This window comes from Pan paniscus, chromosome 21, assembly GCF_029289425.2.
Source record: "Pan paniscus chromosome 21, NHGRI_mPanPan1-v2.0_pri, whole genome shotgun sequence".
Classification (NCBI taxonomy): Eukaryota; Metazoa; Chordata; class Mammalia; order Primates; family Hominidae; genus Pan; species Pan paniscus.
In genome coordinates this window covers 50,699,917-50,721,380 of record NC_073270.2, presented here as the reverse complement: position 1 = coordinate 50,721,380, position 21,464 = coordinate 50,699,917, and the positions used below count along the sequence as shown (strand labels likewise).

The following is a 21,464-nucleotide window of genomic DNA, read 5'->3' as shown; positions in this document are numbered from 1 at the left end:
TGTATTTTTTCAATTTGGTTTCCTGACTAAGACTGTGGTTTAGGTAATATTGTCTGGTACTGTTTACTTTTGTGTTAACAACAAAACCTTTTGGAGAGCCCACAAATCATGATACTGAATAAGGTTCTGATTTATTTTAAACATCAAAGCAATTTCTGTGCTGTTACAATACCTGAGGCTCCCTAACATGTCCCAGGCAGACTTATAATAAAAAAATAAAAATAATAAAAAAAAAAACCGTACATAACACCAGTTCTAAACACACACTATATATATTCATTCTACCACCCAAGAAAACCACTTGATATGTAATATTTTTGCAAATTTTAGAGTATACCTGCCTAAAACTATTTCTATTTTTCTATATATACTTTCATATATACTTATGTAGAATCAAATAATTCTAGACTTCCTATTTTGAAAACAAGTTTTTTTTTTTCTTTTTTCACTTCCATGCACTAGTTAGGCAGGAGAAGAATCAAGAGACTGTATCCTGGACTCAAACGAACAGAGTGTTTTCAGCACAGTAACTGCCAAGTACTACCTGGAAGTTGAATGAGATGATGTTATGTCTTAGTCAAGGAAAGCAGTTTGGACTTAATTTTTCTTCCTCTTAATTTTTCTTCCTTTTATAAATATGTTGATGTAGTGCACTAGAGTAATCTATCATTTCTTGCTTTACTTTTCATCTTTATAAAAGTTGAACAAAGTTAAGCTATGTGACCTGAACCCCAGGAAAAGATCTAAAATAACCCACTAACTAGCTCTTTTGTAACCTATTGGCAGATTCTGTGATTTTTTACTAATACAATTAAGTCAAGTATTATATTTTAAAAATAGGTAAATAAAAGGAACTGCTTCTCAGGACAGAAATGAAAATTATCAATACAAGTAATATTTTTACTTACTGTAAGTTGACCTGCTACCCCAAAATCTGCAAGTTTTGCATGTCCTTCTGTATTTAGCAAAATATTTCCTGCCTTGATATCTCGGTGTATTTTTCTCATAAAATGAAGGTATTCAAGTCCCTTAAGAGTTGACTGTAATATTGTAGCTATTTCATCTTCTGTTAACTGAAAAAAGAATAAGAAGTTCAAATTCTATCAGTTTATATCAGCGCATTAGAAAAAGGAGGAAAAATCAGATCCAAACCTTTCTTTAATATAAACAGATCTTATTCAACCTGTGAACAGCATCTGACTGCTTATACCATAGATACACTGACCACTCCCAAGGCTATATTTCCATACCAGATCTCCCCTCAATCAGATTTATGTATCTCCAACTAGAATACCTAGCCAGCATCATAAGCATAACATGTCAAAATCAAACTCTATGTCTATCACCTTACCCCTCTCCCTCTGATCCTTCCAACCTACTCCACTTCTCCCACAGTCCTCCCTCTTTCAGTAAAAGGAAACTTTATTCTTTCAGTTGCTCTGGTCAAAAACCTTGAAGTCATCCTTGACTTTTCTCTATCTTCAAAACACTGTATATCCAAATACACCCTCTGTAATCACCATGGTTCAAGTCACCATCGTGTCCTGACTGCACTATTCTCATAATCTCCTGACTGGCTTCTTTGCTTCTGCTCTTGACACTCTACAATGTATTTTCCACACAGAAGCTATAATTAAAATGTAAGCCAGAGTCAAAACCTACCAATGTCTTCCTAACCCACTTAAAATAAAAGTCAGTCCTTACCAAGGCTTTACATGATCTGGCTCTCAGCTACCTCTTTAACTTCATCTTTTACCACTTTCTACCTTGCTCAATCTGTTTCAACAAGGGCTTGCTTCCTTGCTGTTCCTCAAACACTCTAAGCACACTCCCCTTTCTGGGACTTTTCAACTGCCTATTCTCTTCATCCTGATGTCTATCCAGTATGCTTCCTCAGTTTGTAATCTGCCCAAATATCACCTCCTCAGAAAATGGAGAGGGCTTTCTTACTCCATTTCTAGCTCATACTCTATTCCCTTAAATTACCTTGTCACTGCAGTATACTACCATCTGACATATTACCCATTATTTATCTATGTATGTGATATCATCCCTGTTAGAAACACAAGCTCCTAAAAATGTCTGATTTGTTTACTTTTGTTTCCCTAATACCAATAAAGCCACCTGGCACACAGTAGGCACTGAAAAAAATATCTGTTGAACGATGATAAATAAATGAAAGTGAGAATGCTAGAAACTAGTATAGAATATCTGATCTGGCCAATATAGACTTTCTGCAGACCCGACACCAGTCCTAAACAAACTCAATCTGTCAACAAACTGTTACATAGTTCCCCTTCTGACAAACACCTCAGATGTGAAATGGAGTGTGCTCTGGTGCAAAAACTGTAGGATTTGGGACTAGGAAGACGTAGCTTTTACTCTTGGCTCTACTTTCATGTGACTTAAGCAAGTTACTGACCTTCTCTTATTCTCTTAGCCTGTTTCCCAATCTATAAAATAGGAATATAACTTTTAAGAGTGTCATGAAAATCAATTAATATGTCATAATTTAACACCTTTGATATTATCAATCAATATTTAATAAGCACCAGGTCCTATGCTAATAATATGAAAAAAAGTCAAGCACAGTGGCACATGCCTGTAATCTCAGCACTTTGGGAGGCTGAGGCGGACAGATCACTTGAGGCCAGGAGTTCAAGACCAGCCTGGCCAACATGGCAAAACCCTGTCTCTACTAAAAATACAAAAATTAGCTGGGTGTGGTGGCAGGCACCTGTAAACCAGCTACTCAGGAGGCTGAAGCAGGAGAATCACTTGAACCCGGGAGGCGGAGGTTGCAGTGAGCTGAGATTGTGTGCACTCCAGCCTGAGTGACATAGCCAGACTCTGTCTCAAAAATAAATAAATAAATAAATAAAGGCTAACCGTTACTAAGTGTTTAATCCATGCTAAGCACTATGTAATCTCATTTCATCTTATAACAACTAAATGAGGTAGAGGAACTATTATTATCATCATCATTTTATACATAATGAAGCTGAGGCACAGACAAGTTAAGTCATTTATGCCAAAGGTCAGAGAGAAATGATAAAGCTTTCACTAAAGTCCAGGCAAACACTACTGGCAAGGTAGTAGGCTAGAGTCTGGGGTACCTTCTATAGTGGAAGAGAACAAAGCTCATGACTTGACTTACCACCTCTTTATTCTAACCAGTTAAGTTAATCAGTTGAAGTAGCACTGCCTAATAGAAATATAATGGGAACCACAAATATAATTTTTAATTTTCTAGTAGCCACATTGAAAAAGGAAACAAGCAGACGCAGTGGCTGGTGCTGTAATCCCAGCTACTCAGGAGGCTGAGGCAGGAGGATCACTTGAGCCCAGTAGTTCCAACATACAGTGACCTATGATCACACCACTGCACTCTAGCCTGGGCAACAGAGCAAGACTCTATCTTTGAAAAAAAAAAAAAAAAGAAAGAATTAATTTTGATAATCTGCTTTACTTAACCATATTTATCCAAAATATTATCACTCCACCATGTCATCAATATGAAAAAATCAAAGATTTTTGTTTACAATTTTTATGGCAATAATTCTTCAAACTCTGGTGTATAATTTATATTTACAGCATATCTCAGTTCAGACTAGCCACATTTTAAGTCCTTAATAACCACATGCGGCTAGTGGATATCATGGTGGACAGGGCAGAGTTATAACATTTGGCAAAATAACGTGTAGTAATTAAAAATCAGCACTTAGGCCGGGAACGGTGGCTCATGCCTGTAATCCCAGCACTTTGGGAGGCCGAGGCAGGCAGATCGCGAGGTCAGGAAATCGAGACCATCCTGGCTAACACGGTGAAACCACGTCTCTACTAAAAATACATAAAAAATTAGCCAGGCGTGGTGGTGGGCGCCTGTACTAGGGAGTACAGCTACCAGGGAGGCTAAGGCAGGAAAATGGCATGAACCTGGGAGGCGGAGCTTGCACTGAGCCGAGATCACACCACTGCACTCCAGCCTGGGCAACAGAGCGAGGAGACTCTGTCTCAAAAAAAAAAAAAAAAACCAACAACAACAACAAAAAACCAGCACTTAGTAATTAAGTTAAAATTTACTTAAATATAATAACCTACTATTACAATGGCAAAAAAAAAACCAAAAGTGCCATCAAAATTAATTTTGGACTAGTTTAAAATACCTGAAATAAATTGACTTAATGCTGCATATAAGAAGCCCTGAAATCCAATGTTTAATTCAATAAATTATTCCAGTTTTGGAACTTCTTTACATATATCTTATGTTAGGATACTATTCCTAAAGAACTTGCTATTTGATTAAGCAAACACACTAATTCTGAATAATGTAAATTAAGAAGATAGTATATGAATAATCCAAAAGTTATAACTCAGTTTTAAAACACCCTCACCTTATAATTTGTGTAGCACCTCACAATTTACAAAGTACTTTTACATATTTAAATTAATTTTCCCAACTTTGCAAATATGGAATACAGATATTATTATTCTTATTTTTCTTATTAAGACAAAAAAACCACAGGCTAAGATTTTCTCTGCTTCTCCACTTATCCACCCACAATCTACCCAGAAGTCAGTTATCTTTTTTATTTTTTGAAACAGAGTCTTGCTCTGCTGCCCAGGCTGCAGTGCAGTGGCGCAATCACAGCTTACAGCAGCCTTAACCTCCTGGGCTCAAGCAATCCTCCCACTTCAACCCCCATCACACCCCAAAAGTTAGCTGGGACTACAGGCGCATGACACCACACTTGACTAATTTTGTTTTTCTTTTTTCTTTTGTAGAGACGAGGTCTCACTATGTTGCCCAGGTTGGCCTTGAACTCCTAGACTGAAGCAATCCTCCGCCTCAGCCTCCCCAAGTGCTGGGATTACAGGCATGAGGTACCACACCCAGCCCCAGAGTTATCTTTCTAAAACATACATCAGATGGCTCGCTCACTTGCTTAGAATCCAGCAATGGTTTCCTATAATACCTGGAATAAAATTCAAACTCATTCCCATGACCTGCAATATCTAATACAATCTAGCCCTGCCCACCTGCCAAACCTCATCTCCTACAGCTTCTCCTTTGCCTATTCCCTTCTAGTCATGGTAGCCCTTCTATCACTCAGACATGCCAAACTCATTCCAGCCTCAAGGTCTTTGCACTGGTTACTGCCCACCCACAATGTTCCTTCAGGACTCTTAGCTCTTTTTCGTCATTTGAGTCTTCCTGTAAACGTCACCACTTCTGAGTGACCTTCCTCAACTATCTACTCTAAAATAGCCCACCAGTCTCCACAACTTTACCATCACTTCATTCTCATTCATTTTCCTCATAGTATATATCATTATTATATCTTTTCTATTAATAGTTACCATTAATTTGCTTTTGTTGCCCTATTCCGAAGTACACTACCATGACAGCAGAGTTGTCATCTGTTTTATTTACTATTAGATCCTTCAGGCCTAAAACAGTGTTCAAGAAATATTTACTGAATGAATACATAAAGAGATTAAGTAACTGAACCAGAACTAGAACCCATGACTCCTAGGTCTTATACTGTAACCACAGTATCAGCAAATAATCTTTCATAAGGGGATTATTCTCTGATTAACAGGAAATACAGGAATTTAATTTGTGAACACAATAGGTAGAAGCAGAAACCCAAATCCAAATCCAAATTTAAACATTTAAAATTCATTCTATAACTAAGATCTAACAGTCATTTTCTTCCCAGTAAGAAATAACCAAAGCATGGTAAAAATCACTGGACTAAATTGGTGTCAAAACTGCCACATTGCCAGGCATGGGGGGGTCATACTTGTAATCCCAGCACTTTGGGAGGCTGAGGTGGGAAAATTGCTTGAGGCCAGGAGTTCAAAACCAGCCTGGGCAACATAGTGAGACCCCGTCTCCCCCCCCCCAAAAAAATTAAAAAACAGAACAAAACATTAGCTGGGCATGGTGGTACATGCCTGTAGTCCCAGCTACTCAGGAGCCTGAAGTGAGAGGATCACTGAAGCCCAGGAGGTAGAGCTATGACTGTAGTGAGCTATGACTGTGCCACTACACTCCAGCCTGGGTGACAGGGGACTCTGGTCTCTTGAAAAAAAAAAAAAAAAAAAGCTGTCACTCTTAGGAGACATAAAAGAATAAAGACGGAAAATAACCATGGAAAAGGGGAAATCTGACAGTCGTCTCTCTAGTAGGAGAATGCCCTGAAAAAGAGGCAGAGAAAAGAAGATGGCATAAGAAACTAGCTCAGTTGCATTGTTCTAGAAGGTAAACCTACCGTTTTATTTCGTAATCGAATGATATCAGATACAGAACCAGCCCCACAGTACTCCATAACGATCCATAAGTCTGTGTTCTTAAAATAACTGCCATAATATTTGACTACATGAGGGCTAGAGAGAGAGAGACAATACAAATTAATAAAATGGCCTTCAAATATCTCTTAATTCATGCTAGCAAGTATATACAAATTAATTCCTCATCTGGAAAGATCAATTATTCATAGTTAAGGATAAAATGGACAACCTCCTGATAAGAATGCAAAATGGTATAGCTTTTCTGGAGGGTAATAAATCACGAAAGTATAAAAAACTTGGTGGGTTCTTTAACCAGCATTTCTATGTCTACAATTTATCCTCAAAAAAGAATTATAAATGTTCAAAAAGTAACAGTTACCATCATAGCACTATTGACAAAAGTGGAAATTTAGATATCATCTAAATGTCCATCCAACATTAGGGAGTTTATTTAAGAAATAATGATACAGGGCCAGGTGCAGTGGCTCACACCTGTAATCCCAACACTTTGGGAGGCCGATGCGGGCGGATTGCCTGAGCTCAGGAGTTCGTGACCAGCCTGGACAAGATGGTGAAACCCTGTCTCTACTAAAATACAAAAAATTAGCCAGCCGTGGCAGTGTGCACCTGTAGTCCCTGCTACTCGGGAGGCTGAGGCAGGAAAATTGTTTGAACCCAGGAGGTGGAGGTTGCAGCGAGCCGAGATCATGCCACTGCACTCCAGCCTGGGCGACAGAGCAAGACTCCATCTCAAAAAAAACAAAGAATGCTATAGCCGTATAATAAAATATCATGAATCCATGAAAAATGTTATAGACTATGTGATAACATGAGAAGATATTGTGTTTACACAAACAAACAAACAAAAAAGCAGGCTACAAAACAGTAATTACTGTAAAACTCCAAAGTGATTTGGAAGAATATGTGTATCAAGCAGTATTTAAGAATGATGATTTCAGCCAGGCGCAGTGGCTCACATCTGTAATCCCAGCACTTTGGGAGGCCGAGGCGGGCGGATCCCGAGGTCAGGAGATCGAGACCGTCCTGGCTAACATGGTGAAACCCCGTCTCTACTAAAAATACAAAAAAATTAGCCTGGCGTGGTGGCAGGCCCTGTAGTCCCAACTACTCAGGAGGCTGAGGCAGGAGAATGGCATGAACCCAGGAGCCGGAGCTTGCAGTGAGTCGAGATCGCGCCACTGCACTCCAGCCTGGGCAACAGAGTGAGGAGACTCCGTCTCAAAAAAAAGAAAAAATGATGATTTCTCCAAAGGGAAAAGTGATTTTCTTTTCTTTTCATTTGAATTTTTCTAAGAAGTCATATGTACTTTGTAATAAAAACATAGACACACTACAATCTATTATAAAGAAAAAATGTTCAGGATCAAACCTGGAATTTTAGGTCTCAAGCTGGAAGAGAGATACCAAACAAGAAATTTCAGAGAAAAATCAAATATCCTATTAAAATAAAATAATGTGCCCTCTGAGAGCTGCCACCTTTAACTGGCTAGATTGTTATCATGGCCAAATGAAGTTTCCTAACAACTGATGTTAAAACCAAATTGGCTTCATTAACTCAGAACTCTTAGAATTTCCTCTTCAAACCTTGGGAAACATGCCAGTGACAAGGACAGCAAAACACACACACACATTAAATATTAATGAAAAAAGTGTCTAAGGTAAATATCAACACATTTACTCTCCTTGTAATACAGTACTGACAGGAGTTAAATACTGTAGGCCATTACTATCAAGTATTTACTACTGGAATATGTTCTCTATAGACTTGCACTGTTGGCTAGATTCTCCTCTACATATATATATACTTAGCCTGTCCAATTAGTCTATAAACTCCCAAAGCACAAGGACTCTGCTCTGTATTTCACTGTATTTCTTACAGTGCTTAGCACAGAGTAGACGCTTAAAAATATCTCTTCTTTAATTAAAGACATTTCCATACTCTGTTTGGAACACAGCTCCCGCACAGTCTATCGAAAGTGACAAAGTCCCAATTTGCCAAATGGAAAGAACTTCCAAAATGTATCTGAAAAAGGAGTAAATGGAAAACTGCCACCTTCATCTGGTCAATCCAATCAAGAAAAATGGGGATTTTATCTAGTAGACAGTAATCACAAAAATAGAAGGGAAAAAAAAAGGAGGGAGAGAAAAAAGAAAGGACTACATTCCCAAGTCTGTGAGACTGAAAGGCTTCTGGACTAATTTTTTGGTAGGTAGCCCCACCTAAACCCTAATGTAGAAGTTTTGCAAACAGCAGGTACTAAGTTGATCTGCTGACCAAAAAGCCTTCAGAAGAATGAATGCAGCTTCAACTGAGAGAATTTCTCACCCATCTTCAGCTCCCTAGAGCTGGCATTGCCCCTAACTTTGTGTTTGTCTCTAATCTAAATAGTGCTGGGGAAGCCTGCTCTATCAGTGACCAACCCATGTTGTCATGGAATTTCAGAGCAAACCACGTGGTTTTCTGTGGTTGTCTTTTGGTCTGACTTCCTGCTTACAACATTTGACAAATCTTAGTTCCTCAAAAATAAATACGTAGGTACTCTCAGCTAGAATAATTTTTTTAATGTGAAGGAACAAACAGTAGTATATACATAACTACTCTTTTTTTATAGATTTACCTGATATTCTAAGGTTTCTAGAACTAAAAAACATTTGAATTATCTGTTCTTGGCTATCTCTGCAGAAATGTTTTCTCAATAGGAAGTAAAAAAGATCATTATCACACACACACAAAAAAGCAAGCACCACCTTCTGCCTCTTCTTCCTAGTTTCTAAAAGGGCTCACTGAAGAAAAGAAAAAAGCCAGGCATGGTGGCTCACTCCTGTAATCCCAGTACTTTGGGATTTGGCCGAGGCAGGCAGATCATTTATGGTCAGGAATTTGAGACCAGCCTGACAAATATGGTGAAATTCCATCTCTACTAAAAATACAAAAATATTAGCTGGGCGTAGTGGCACATGCCTATAGTCCCAGCTACTCGGGAGGCTGAGGCACAAGAATCACTTGAACCTGGGAGGTGGAGGTTGCAATGAGCCGAGATTGCACCACTGCACCCCAGCCTGGGTGACAGAGCGAGACTTTGTCTCAGAAAAAAAAAAAAGAAAAATTGAAAAAAAAAAAAACAAAACACCATGCATAAAAATTACGGAGGTTTAGCTACAAAAACAACCATTATCATCATATTTTTTTCTGAAAAGAAAATGCACAGTGATTCCATCGAATTCTCCCTTCTGCAAAATATCTAAGTAAATGTGTCTCTAGGTATCAAACTACACAATCATAGCTAATTCAAAACCACATTCTCCCCAAAGGAAGCCCACATGCCTTTACCTGTCACATTGCTGCATTATAGAGATTTCTTTGATTATCTCCTGGAGGTCTGATTCCACAGGAACTTGCTTAATAGCAACAATCTGGCCGGTCTCTTTATGAATAGCTTTGTATACGCTGCCATAGGACCTATACATTTGGGAGAAGAAGAACATTTATAAAGTCAAAGCAAGCCAAGATATAAGAAGTGGTAAAACACAAGCAACTGATAGTTCTAACATATATCCCTAAGTGCCTAATACATATACACTTGCAAAACTAAGATAGCTAAAATACTTTTGGGGAAAAAACTGCCAAGAGAACTACAACAAAATGGCATCTTGAAAGCTTCACATTCAAAACTGTAATGAATGTATTCTTATGAGATGGTAATATAGTAGCTGCCATGCACTGCATGCCTGCTATCTGCTAGAGACTGTACACCATCTCAATTCATTCCTACAAAAAATGAAGATGAGACGATTATCCCTATTTTACAGGTAAATGTAAAAAGGTTCAAAGGGGTTAATGATTTGCCCAAGGTCACATAAGTTATCAGTCCAGGATTTGAAACCAGTTGTGTTATCAGTCCAGGATTTGAACCCGGGTGTGTCTGAAAACAAAGCTTACGTTGTCTCCCCATCTATACTGGGGTACAATATGGAAGTGGCAGTCTTTGTTTTATTGTATTCACTCTAGTACCACAAGATCTTTCTGTCCTTGCTCCTCTTACTTACAATAATACTTAAAATATTATGGAAACTAATTAAAATCTAAGCCTGTTTAATATTAGTATCAGGTAAACACAGCACACACACTCTTTGCTTCCTACTCCATCTTCCCTTAACAGCTTAATATCAAAATAAAGTTTGTGTATCTAGTCAATTTGGAGGCTACAGATCCACTAGATTTTGAAAGTAAAGAAGCTGGATTTGAGTCCTACCAACACTACATTTAGCTATCATTTACACCTTATTAACCTTGTTGTACCTGAATTTTCTCATCTGTAAAATGACAATAAACAAACTACCTTACAAGATGTGATGGTATCTCATTTGTGATGGTCAAATGAGATACCATCATCACTTTACACAGATAACATTTTCATTGGAATCCTGGGCAGCTGTCAGTGAAATAATACTGAGTAAACTGTCTTTCATATTTCCCAACACATCTGTATCTTCACACTGTCTTGGTGAAAAAAAAAATCAAAATAACAGTGCCACCTACTATGTCAAAGTAGAATACTCTAACTGCCAAAAAGATGCTCATGAACTGTTTCAATGTGAAAGTAACATAAAACTTTTTAAGTCTATGCAGAGCACATAAAAATATTTCCATTCCATTAGAAGCTGTCATACTTGCAAAACTAGCATAATGATCCTTAAATATTACACCAAATACTTTTTGCCAGAGAGAGGCAACTGTTGAGCATGTGTCCCTTCTTCCTTGCTAAAATAACTTCCTAATTTGTTACAGTGGTGATGTGCTTCATCCCAGGAGATATACCATGGTAGTCCAAGCCACTCACAGAATTCCTATTCCCTTCTGCCAGTGACTGAACTAGTGGCAAACATGTCGCCCAGTTCTGGCCACTGAAATTTGAAGATAATTCTGCTGAAAGGTTTCTGGGAAAGACTTTCTTCCCTGGTAGGAGACAAGCACACAAGAAGGCCCATTTCCACCTGCCACTTCCCTTCTTTCTTTGGTTACTGCCATGTGAGGGATGATGCTTGAAACTAATGCAGCCATTTGAGACTATGAGAATTACCCAGATGTCAAACCATTGTCAAGCCAATTAATGGCTTCTCGAATCTCACACCCCCAGATGTATTATTTAGTTCTTAATGTCTTTATTGGTTAGCCACTGTTTGTTGGGTATTGTTACTTCCATCCAAAGGCATTCTTGATAAATTAGCTCCTGTATGTCTGAAACTGTCTTTATTTCACCTCCACTCTAGAATGATAGTTTGGTTGGATACCGGATTGACAACAGCTTTCCCTCAGCACTGTTGTTGCAGTGTTCCAACATCGACTGTGGCTGAGAAGTCAGCTTTCATCAGATTATCATTTTCCATGGGTAATCTCCCCATAGTTTTTAAGGTTTCCTTCGTCCTTAACAGTCTACTATTCTACTGTAATGTAACTAGGAGTTGATCTGGCACTTCATAAACTTCTTCAATCTGAGGGCTCGTGTCTTTCCTCAAGAATGAAAAACTCTCAGGATTATTATGTGATTATTTCCTCTATCACTTCTAGGATCTTCTTTTAGAATTCCTACCGAAACTGTATTAGACCTCCTCAATCTATGTTGTCTTCCTGGTTTCCAACACTGTATTTCTGCATGTTGTGATCAGTCTCATTTCTATCTTTCAATTCACAAATTCTCCTTTCAGTTTGTCTAGTTTACTGTTTATCCAATTTATTGGGCTTTTAAAACTTCAATTGTTGTAGTTTTCATTGTCAAGATTCCCAACTTTTTATCTGCCTTTGGGCAAATATGTTAATAATCATGTTAATAATCTGATGTCCTTTTTAAAATGTTATCTCCTCCTTGATCTTTTTGAAAATTGTAATTATATTAAATTGTTTTTGAGATTGCTCCATTATTTCTTTTTCCTTCAGTGTGAATTCTCCCATTCTGCTGATTATCTCATGGCAGTAGATTTCCTTGCATGGATTTCATTTTCTCTTGAATGATTTTCCTCTATACCACACTCACTGTCGATGATTTCATGGTTTTCTCAGTACAGTAGTCTGGGATACACAACTTAAACCAGGTCTTATATTCAGAGTTTGGGGTTTTTGCCCTTCAAGATACCATACTTAAATACAATCCAAGCTCAGTTCCTATTATCGAACCAGTATATCCATTTTTTCCCTAGGCCACAGGCAAATGACACTTTCTGGTTGTGGTCAGGCAAATTCATTTCAGCTTTAGTTCACAGATGGAGAGCCGAGTTCCAGCCCCCAACTTCATGCAGGAAGCTCAAATGCAATCTCCTGACAAGGGTAAGGCATGCTTTAGTCTCCGCTGATTATTTAGATTTCTTTCCTATCCCTTGTCCATAGCTGTCTATATATCCTTATATTTAAAATAATTTTCACTCATTATTCTTATATATTAGAAAGTTCTCTTCATACACTCACTCAGCAATCTTGACCAGAACACTCTTCATACCTCCCTATGCATCCTGATAGCAAGGAAAACTCCGATAGCTCACATGAAATTAAGATTCCTGATTCCATATACTGCATTTACAGTAATCTGAAGGCAGGGATAGGGGGTGGTTAGAAGATTTCAGCAATCATACTCACAAGCAAGTCCCTTAAAACTTGATTCCCTACAACAAAATGAGATTATTCAATGAATTACAACTGACAGCAGAGAATGGAGAAGTAGGTGTTTTACATAAGCCATGCAAGGCAAGGATCTATGTAGAAAAATGGAAATACCACAGTATCTGAGGCCAAATTAATCAGATACAAGTCTTAACAATAGCACTCATTTTTTATGAAACCATGGGCAAGATGCTTTTGTTATCATTCTATGATAAAAATTCAAATGAGTCAATGTGTACAACTTTAAGTAGAAGAAAAAAGGTGCTAGGCTCCACTTGAAAACACTTCCCAAGTGCTCTCCACTCATCCTGGTCTGGAGCTTTGGCTCTACTCTGCCACAGATCCATATGATCCTCATAACACAGAATGATTGCAGCCTCCAGAATCCAACAGTTTTTTTAGCCATAGCTCATTTCACAAGATACAAGTCAGTGAGAGTTCACAAACCATTCATCCTCCCGAACAATTTAAGAATAGCATTGGCCAGGTGTGGCGGCTCACATCTGTAATTCCAGCACTTTGGGAGGCTGAGGCAGGCAGATCACAAGATCACGAGATCAAGACCATCCTGGCCAATACGGTGAAACCCCATCTCTACTAAAATACAAAAAATAAGTCGGGCGTGGTGGTGTGTGCCTATAGTCCCAGCTACTCAGGAGGCTGAGGCAGGGGAATCGCTTGAACCTGGGAGGCGGAGGTTGCAGTGAGCCGAGATTGTGACATTGCACTCCAGCCTGGTGACAGAGCAAGACTTAATCTCAAAAAAAAAGAATAGCATTGTGTCACATGTTTGGAAAAGAAGTGCAGTGAAGGTCTTCCTTCAAAATATTCCTAGTTAAATGAGGCTTGCTTAGGTTCATTCAGTCAGAATAACAGAAATCCAAGAAATACCAGAAATCTGGTATTATTTAGAAGAACAATAAGGTGATAGTATGGGAAGAAAGATCTGAAGCTTTGTTTTCTCCCTGGTGATATCTTCATAGGGAAATTTCCACATTCCTTGCAGAAGACATCCATAGATCTAAAACGCAATTTGTCCAGGTGCAGTGGCTCACGTCTCTAATCCTAGCACTTTGGGAGGCTGAGGCAGGAGGATCACTTAAGGCCAAGAGTTCAAGACCAGCCTGGGCAACACAGTGAGACCTCGTCTCTACAAAAATAAATAAACAAATAAATAAAATACAATTTAAAAAATCATAATTAGCTTATTTTTTGTTTACATTATATTTCTGATATATTCTCTGTCTATAGTCTTCCTTTGACATTCCACAAACCCAATCAGCTCAAACAGAGCTACCTATAACAACACCTAAAAATACTTTAAGACTTGACATGATGAGGTCTTGAAAATGCTTCAGTTGATACATTTAAAATAGAATAGCAATAGTTGCCACTTACTGAACATTTATTATTGTGATAAGCACTATACTTTACCCCAATTACCTCAGGTAATAACACAACTCTATGAATTGATATATTATTATCCCAACTTTACAGATGAGGATTGTGAGCCTCCAAAATAGTAAGCAATTTGCTTAAGCCCACTTGTCTATTATGACCAGTAAACAGTAGAGCGAGGATTTTAACCCAGGTCAGCCTCACATTGTAGTAGTAAGAGCAAACTGTATTAGAAATGAGAGAAATAAGTTACATAGTCAATTATGCCTATCAGTCTTGACCTTATTCTAAGTACAACTTAAGAGCATTGTTAGATTAAAGGTCACAGCCTTGCTGCCTTAGGGAAAATAGCAAGGATGGCAAGCTAAAGCTGAAAATGGCAGGCAACAGATGTAGAGGGACTGTCATTTCCCCATACCTTTAATGATGCCAGTCAACTGGCAGTCTTCAGATTCATCTTGGACTTGTCTTTTCACAGCACAGCTGGTGTGTCATTTTTACTTCCCTTCTCTGCTTGATTTCTTGCTGGATTCCGAAGAGTATTTTTCCAACTTACAAAAAGACGATGACTAATGTTTTTTACAAGGAGGTAAATCATAAAAAAACCATTTCATGTAATCCAGGATTGGGTTTAACGTTGTAAATCTGTCTCCTAACATAAAAAATACTAAACCCAAAAAATAATCTAATGACATAAAGGAAATGATTTTAAAGAGCATATAGTCATCAGTCGGTAGTTGTTTTTACAAGTTAGTATGTCAGGTCTTCCCTTGATCCAGAAATACTCCCAAGGGATTAAAAATACAGACACACACACACACACACAAACACGAGTGCGCGCTCGCACACACATAGCCTGTCTCTGAAAGACACACAAGAAGCCGCTACCCTTGGTGATTCTGGGTGGCTAAGAGACAGAGAGAGGTAGGAGGCAGTTGTTTTTTTTTTTTTATTGTATGAGTCTTAATATTTTTTTAAATTTTGAATCATATGATTGTATCGCCTATTCAAAAATTAACAAGAAAAACTTAAGAAATGGTGTCATTAACATTTTAATTTCCTGGTCATTACAGAAGAAGGAATAAATACACAGGATTGAATTAAAATGATATATAAAAGTATAAAAATTATGTAAACTTAATTGTATCATGAAAGTCAATGATGGTCACTGCACATTACTAATATCATTTCATCAGTATTTTATAAACGCATTAACAAATCTGTGTTTCAGGAAATCCACTGGCTCCCAACCCAGGATTGGGGATCTCCTAAGTAGCTGTGAAGGTGGTGATAGTGCTTAATTTATTTACTATATTTCACAAAGGTGCAAATATTAAAATACTAAATTACATTGATTTTCATTGAAACAGTTATTGCATACCAATCAGAAATTATGAACAGCAAATTAAAAAGTTTCTTATAGAATTATAATCTAATTAGTGCTATCTGTTAAGTAGATAAAATCACACAGATCCTACAAAAGAGAAAACAATAGATATTCTTCGTGTTAAAAAGACCAGGAATCACTAAATCTGTCTATAATAGGGATTGGAGTAAAGCGAAGAAGGACATCACAAGCTGTAAATTTACCTTCCACCCCACCTAGAACAATGCTGAAAGGTTCATATCCTTCTGCTTCTTCTGGGGCAGGAAAAAGACTGGGACCCAATGACCTACCTATAGTTTCTTTACACTCACCCTTCTCCAAGTTTCTCTAAGACATCAAATACTTCTTCTGGTTGTTTGGTTAAACTATCTTCATCCAACTTTTTCAGCTGCCTGTGAATAAAGAAATATAAACACAAAATACATTTTATTTGCTAGCAACTAGAACATAAAATATATCTTTTTTTTATAATTAGCATCTCAGGAACTTCTCTATACAGACTTCACTAGTTAAGACTGTTTTAAGAAACAGGGTTTCTTGGGAGGCCGATACAGGCAGATCACGAGATCAGGAGATCGAGACCATCCTGGCTAACATGGTGAAACCCCGTCTCTACTAAAAATACAAAAAAATTAGCTGGGCGTGGTAACGCACGCCTGTAATCCCAGCTACTCAGGACGCTGAAGCATAAGAATGGCGTGAACCCAGGAGGCAGAGTTTGCAGTGAACCGAAATTGCGCCACTACGCTCAAGCTTGGGTGACAGAGAGAGACTGTCTCAAAAAAAAAAAAAAAAAAGTCATGTGGCTGAAATGCTGTAGATTCAAGCATTCGATGTATCCTTCAAAATCTATTTAAATCTTGAGATTTCATGAATTAAAATGATGTAATTATCTCTTCAGAAAAGGTGTTTAATGTAAGGTAACTATGAATTGACACATAACTATGAATTGGACTGCAGACTAAGGAAGACACGGGAAACCTTTGCTCTTCCACTAGCAAGTTTTTTGTAAGTTTGTCAAAACACATAAATTCTGTAGGTATCACAGAAACAGAAAGTGGAAAGTGTACATTTAGATATGATCAAAAGTGAAAAATCACTAGGCAGCTGTGAGTTTCAGATATTCTCACAAAGACCTTCCTATGAGTAGATACATACCTTTGACTAGTCCCAAAAATCAAAGGTACTTGGCTGCTCACAATTTCCAGATAATTCAGATTTCTGACTATGCTAGACAATCATAACAAACATGGGAGGTTATAAATTAACATTTTTTTAAAACTCTGAGATCTCTGAAAATTACTAATGAGCTTAAAGAAGGAACTTGCCAAGGAATGTGTGTGTGTGTGTGTGTGTGTGTGTGTGTGTGTGTGTGTGTGTAGTCTACACAATGGCTTCCTGAAACTACAAAGAACAACAAAGAATAGAGAGCTGAGGAAACGGTGAAATATGGAAGTAGTCACACTGGAGACTTCTTTGTAGAAAAAAAAAGGTTTAGACTAGCTGGATAATATCAATTATTACAACAAAAGACTTAAATACACACACATACACACACACACACACACACACAAATGTGTACCTTCCTAAATAAAACAGATTAAAATTAGAAGACAAAAATAAAACAAACCAACAAAAACCCTGACCACATCAAGTGTATCTACCAATAAACACTGATCTCAAAAGGACAATCTTATAGTTTATGAATATCAAGGACTATATACTAGAGAAATGGAGAACTGCTCCAAGTCAAAACTGCCTTAACTTGATATCAACAGAACAAAATGATCACAGTGACCTTTGAAAATCAAAAGGTCCTAAAAATTAAATACCAATGACATCATAAAAACTCCTACCTTCAAAATGAAAAGGGATGAAGCGAAACTCCTCTTAAACTTCAGAACTGAAACTTCTATAAACTCAGAAGTCAGAATGAACATCTCATATGCCAGGGTTTTTTTGGTAAAGTCCTGAATTGTAATTGTATAAACATTGGACAATACCTCACTTCTCAAGTATAATCAAAGTTGTATAAACAGCTTATACAAAGGAAGATCAAGTATGTTTCTTTGAAGTGTTGACTCTCTGTGGTTTACAAAATGCAAAAGTCACTATTTCAACTACTTCAGGGACCACAGCGTAACAAAGGAAATTGCCACTGCCTTGAGATAGACAGCTGCAAACCTCTGATAATACTTTGACAAACTTTTTTTTTCTTTTTTTTTAATTATTATTATACTTTAAGTTTTAGGGTACATGTGCACAATGTGCAGGTTAGTTACATATGTATACATGTGCCATGCTGGTGTGCTGCACCCATTAACTCGTCATTTAGCATATGACGGCTCGAATACATCTTTGAAACAATCTAAGTGCTTTTTTGTTTGTTTTTGATCCGGGGCTATTAAAAACAACTTGAACTTAAGGCGCTATTACATCTCTGGTGCCTGATAACCAAGAGGTGGTCAAAATATATTTGTGAAATGGATTCACAAATGTAATGATGGGAATCACGAATTTCATCAGCAATCTTTGAATTATCACAATAAAACAGAATTTCACCTAAGAAGTATTACTGAATTATCAACATTTCTATAAAAATATTTTGATAAGTCATTCATAATAATATTTTATACCATGACTCTTCACAGAAAAAACACTATTACCAAAACAGCCTGACTCTGATAATACAGTTCTCTTATCTGGGACTTCCCAGGTTCCAGACGGTTTCAGCACTTGCTCATAAATGAACAAGCCTGATCAACAGAGCATCCATGGACCAAATACTGGTGGATGCTCCTCTCCTAAGTCAGATGGCCATGTGGATGGCCAGCATCCCAGGAATGCACTCTACGCCTTCCACTATACCATTAATCTAATGGCAACTCATTTTTTAAAATTATTAACTCCTATATGAGACACCAATCTGTCATCATTCACTTAATCACATACACACACAAATGTCAAACTCACGAACACAAAGGGCATTTCCTGCACTGGGGTTATTGGAAACACATGCCATCTGAATTTCTGAAAAGACACCTGTATCTTTCCAAACACAAGTAATGGTGTCTATGAAGTAGTCACTTACAGGTCTGGCTAATTCTCAAAGCTTTCTCCCATTTCAGAACTCCCATAAAGTTCATTTTATGTGTAACTATTTCTTTTTCCACACAGAATTTGATATGGATTACAACAACTATACATGATAAATGGACAAAATCTTACATAATAAAACTGTGTCCCCAGCTTACTCCAATTCATATGCTGAAGTCCTAATACCCACCACCTAAGAATGTGACTGTATTTGGAGACAAGGCCTTTAAAGAGGTAATTAAGATAAAATGAGGTCATATGGGCATGCCCTAATCCAGTATGACTGGTGTCCTTATAAGAGGAGATTAGGACACTGACAGGTACAGAGGGAAGAACATGGAGACACAGGGAGATGGCCATCTACGAGTCAAGCAAAGGCGTCAAAAGAAACAACTCTGACAATGCCTTGATTTCAGATCTCTAGCCTTCAGAACAGTGAGAGAATAAATTTACGTTGCTTAAACCACCCACTCCATGACACTTTGTCTTGTCCTGATAAACTGATACACGTGATAATAAAATTGATCTGCTTCAAATTAGGCAATCTACTAGTTACAATGAGCAGGGTTCTGAGCAGCCACTTCAGAACCCAGTCCTGCAATGCTCTTCTCTTGTGCTTTTAATACATTTTTTAAAATCCAAAAGGTACAGGAATGAGCATGCCAAGAAACTTTAGTCCTTTGCTCAAGATTATGTAAGACAAGGCAAAGGGGGAAACAAAACTCAGATTCCTAATCCTCTTTTCAATTAAACCAAGGCCTCAGAGAAAGAAACCAAGAAGAAAGAATGAACATAGTTCAGAAAGAAACATAACTAGTGTGCATTCATAATTGGATCACTATGGTACTATAGTAAATATCTGCTAACATACACAGAGACCTGTGAAACAGGGGTACTTTTAGAGAGGCATCAGAGTGAGGCAGTTAAGAGCATGGCCGGGCCCGGTGGCTCACGCCTGTAATCCCACCACTTTGAGAGGCCAAGGTGGGCGGATCACGAGGTCAGGAGATAGAGACCATCCTGGCTAACACGGTGAAACCCCGTCTCTACTAAAACTACAAAAAATTAGCCAGGCGTGGTGGCACGCACCTGTGGTCCCAGTTACACAGGAGGCTGAGGCAGGAGAATCGCTTGAACCCAGAAGGCGGAGGTAGCAGTGAGCCGAGATTGCGCCACTGCACTTCAGACTGGGCGACAGAGTGAGACTCCGTCTCAAAAAAAAAAAAAAAAAAAAAAAAAGAACACGGACTTTGGACCAGACCCCATGGACATTAAAATCCTAGCTCTGTCTCTTACTTGCTATGACTTCTCCCAGCAAATCACTACCCTCTGTATCTCAGTTTTATCATCTGTAAAACAGACATATAGGGATATCTACCACACAGGATTGTTGTGAGGTTCAAATGAGTTCAAATGAGGTTTTTATGGTTCAAAGATGGTCAAATATCAGCAATTTCATATGCTTCAGCAGGAGACATGGAAAGCACATAGAATAGTGCCTGGCACCCGGTAAGTGCAATATGAGTGTAATAATCATTACTATTACAGTCTCAGCACACTACGCTAGGGTGAATCCAAAGCCCATCCCAACCACCTATTTGCCTTCTGCAATGTTTGTGCACCTCAAACATCCCCAAGCTCAAACAACCCCTAAGAGTGCTGCCCAGGCAGTCAATCCCTTCTCTTCACCTCTTGGTTGCCCTGCACTTCCACACCCTGAACACTTCCTTCTTTAGAGCTCATTCTGCTGCAGGAAGTCAGACGTCTCTGTGAAATAGAAGTAACCACACTGAACCTCAGAGAAGCATGACTCCTTCGGTCTCTAGTCCCTACTTTTCTCCAGATGTGGCAGAGTGGCAAAAGACCCGGGATGTCCGCAAGGGAAATCCAGGAGTTGAGATTTTCTAGGATCAGCCACCATCCTGATCTTGAACTAAAGCAATTCCAGGTACCACTAGGATCTGGTGCTGATATTCACAAAACAACTGAGGCCTGAAAAGGGCACAGTCTGGCAGGGTTCAGTGACCCGGAGTAAAGAAGGAAACACGTTTCCCAACTACTCTGGACCTCAGTCTCCCCATCTCGAAAATATCCTCTTATTTCCTTACCTACCTCCCAATGTCAGGTTCTGAAGAGCTGAGGAGGATGTGAAGACCATTAGGAAGACACTGAACATCAGTAATAAAAGATGCCATCCTACAGTGGGGACACCACCAACAGCATCCTCTGAAATGCTACCCTCCACCATCCCCTCCCTTGCTAGACCCTCAACCTTTCCTCGCATGCTTTCAGCCTTAGGCGCAAAGCTTTTCCCCTCCACAGATCCCCCCACCGCACCCCTCAAGTGGGACTTCAGACCCTTAGAAAGTCCACCCGGCCTTCCTCTTGGCCAGTTCTCGATCCACCCCCTTAAAGAGATCCCTCACAGATTCTCACCCTGCTTCAGCATTCGCCCCCACCTCCGTGAGTCCCTGCTTGGATAGCGTTCCCCCGAGTGGCCCGGCCTCAGCAGGTACTCTCCCTAACTTGTCCCCACGTTCCTCAGCACAGTCTCACCACAGCGAGTGCTCCCTCTAACCGGTCCCAAGTCTAACCTCCTTAGCAGATGCTCCC

General features: G+C 38.6%; 1 protein-coding gene and 1 long non-coding RNA gene across 2 annotated transcripts in view; both read right to left on the bottom strand.

Annotated features, from left to right (window-relative positions):
• The window catches only part of STK4 (serine/threonine kinase 4), a 113,311-nt gene that overhangs the window by 91,540 nt on the left and 307 nt on the right, over positions 1-21,464 (bottom strand). Inside the window, exons 2-5 of the mRNA XM_003825944.6 lie at positions 16,067-16,147; positions 9,650-9,778; positions 6,279-6,393; positions 909-1,073 (exon numbers count right to left, since the gene is read on the bottom strand). Coding sequence (XP_003825992.1) covers positions 909-1,073; positions 6,279-6,393; positions 9,650-9,778; positions 16,067-16,147 — 490 coding nt within the window. The remainder of the gene's footprint in view (positions 1-908; positions 1,074-6,278; positions 6,394-9,649; positions 9,779-16,066; positions 16,148-21,464) is intronic.
• Positions 12,218-16,062, bottom strand: LOC134729691 (uncharacterized). Its single transcript, XR_010111001.1, has 2 exons — positions 14,787-16,062; positions 12,218-14,120 (listed from the first exon to the last, which is right to left on the bottom strand). It is a non-coding gene; the product is annotated as an uncharacterized LOC134729691 (long non-coding RNA).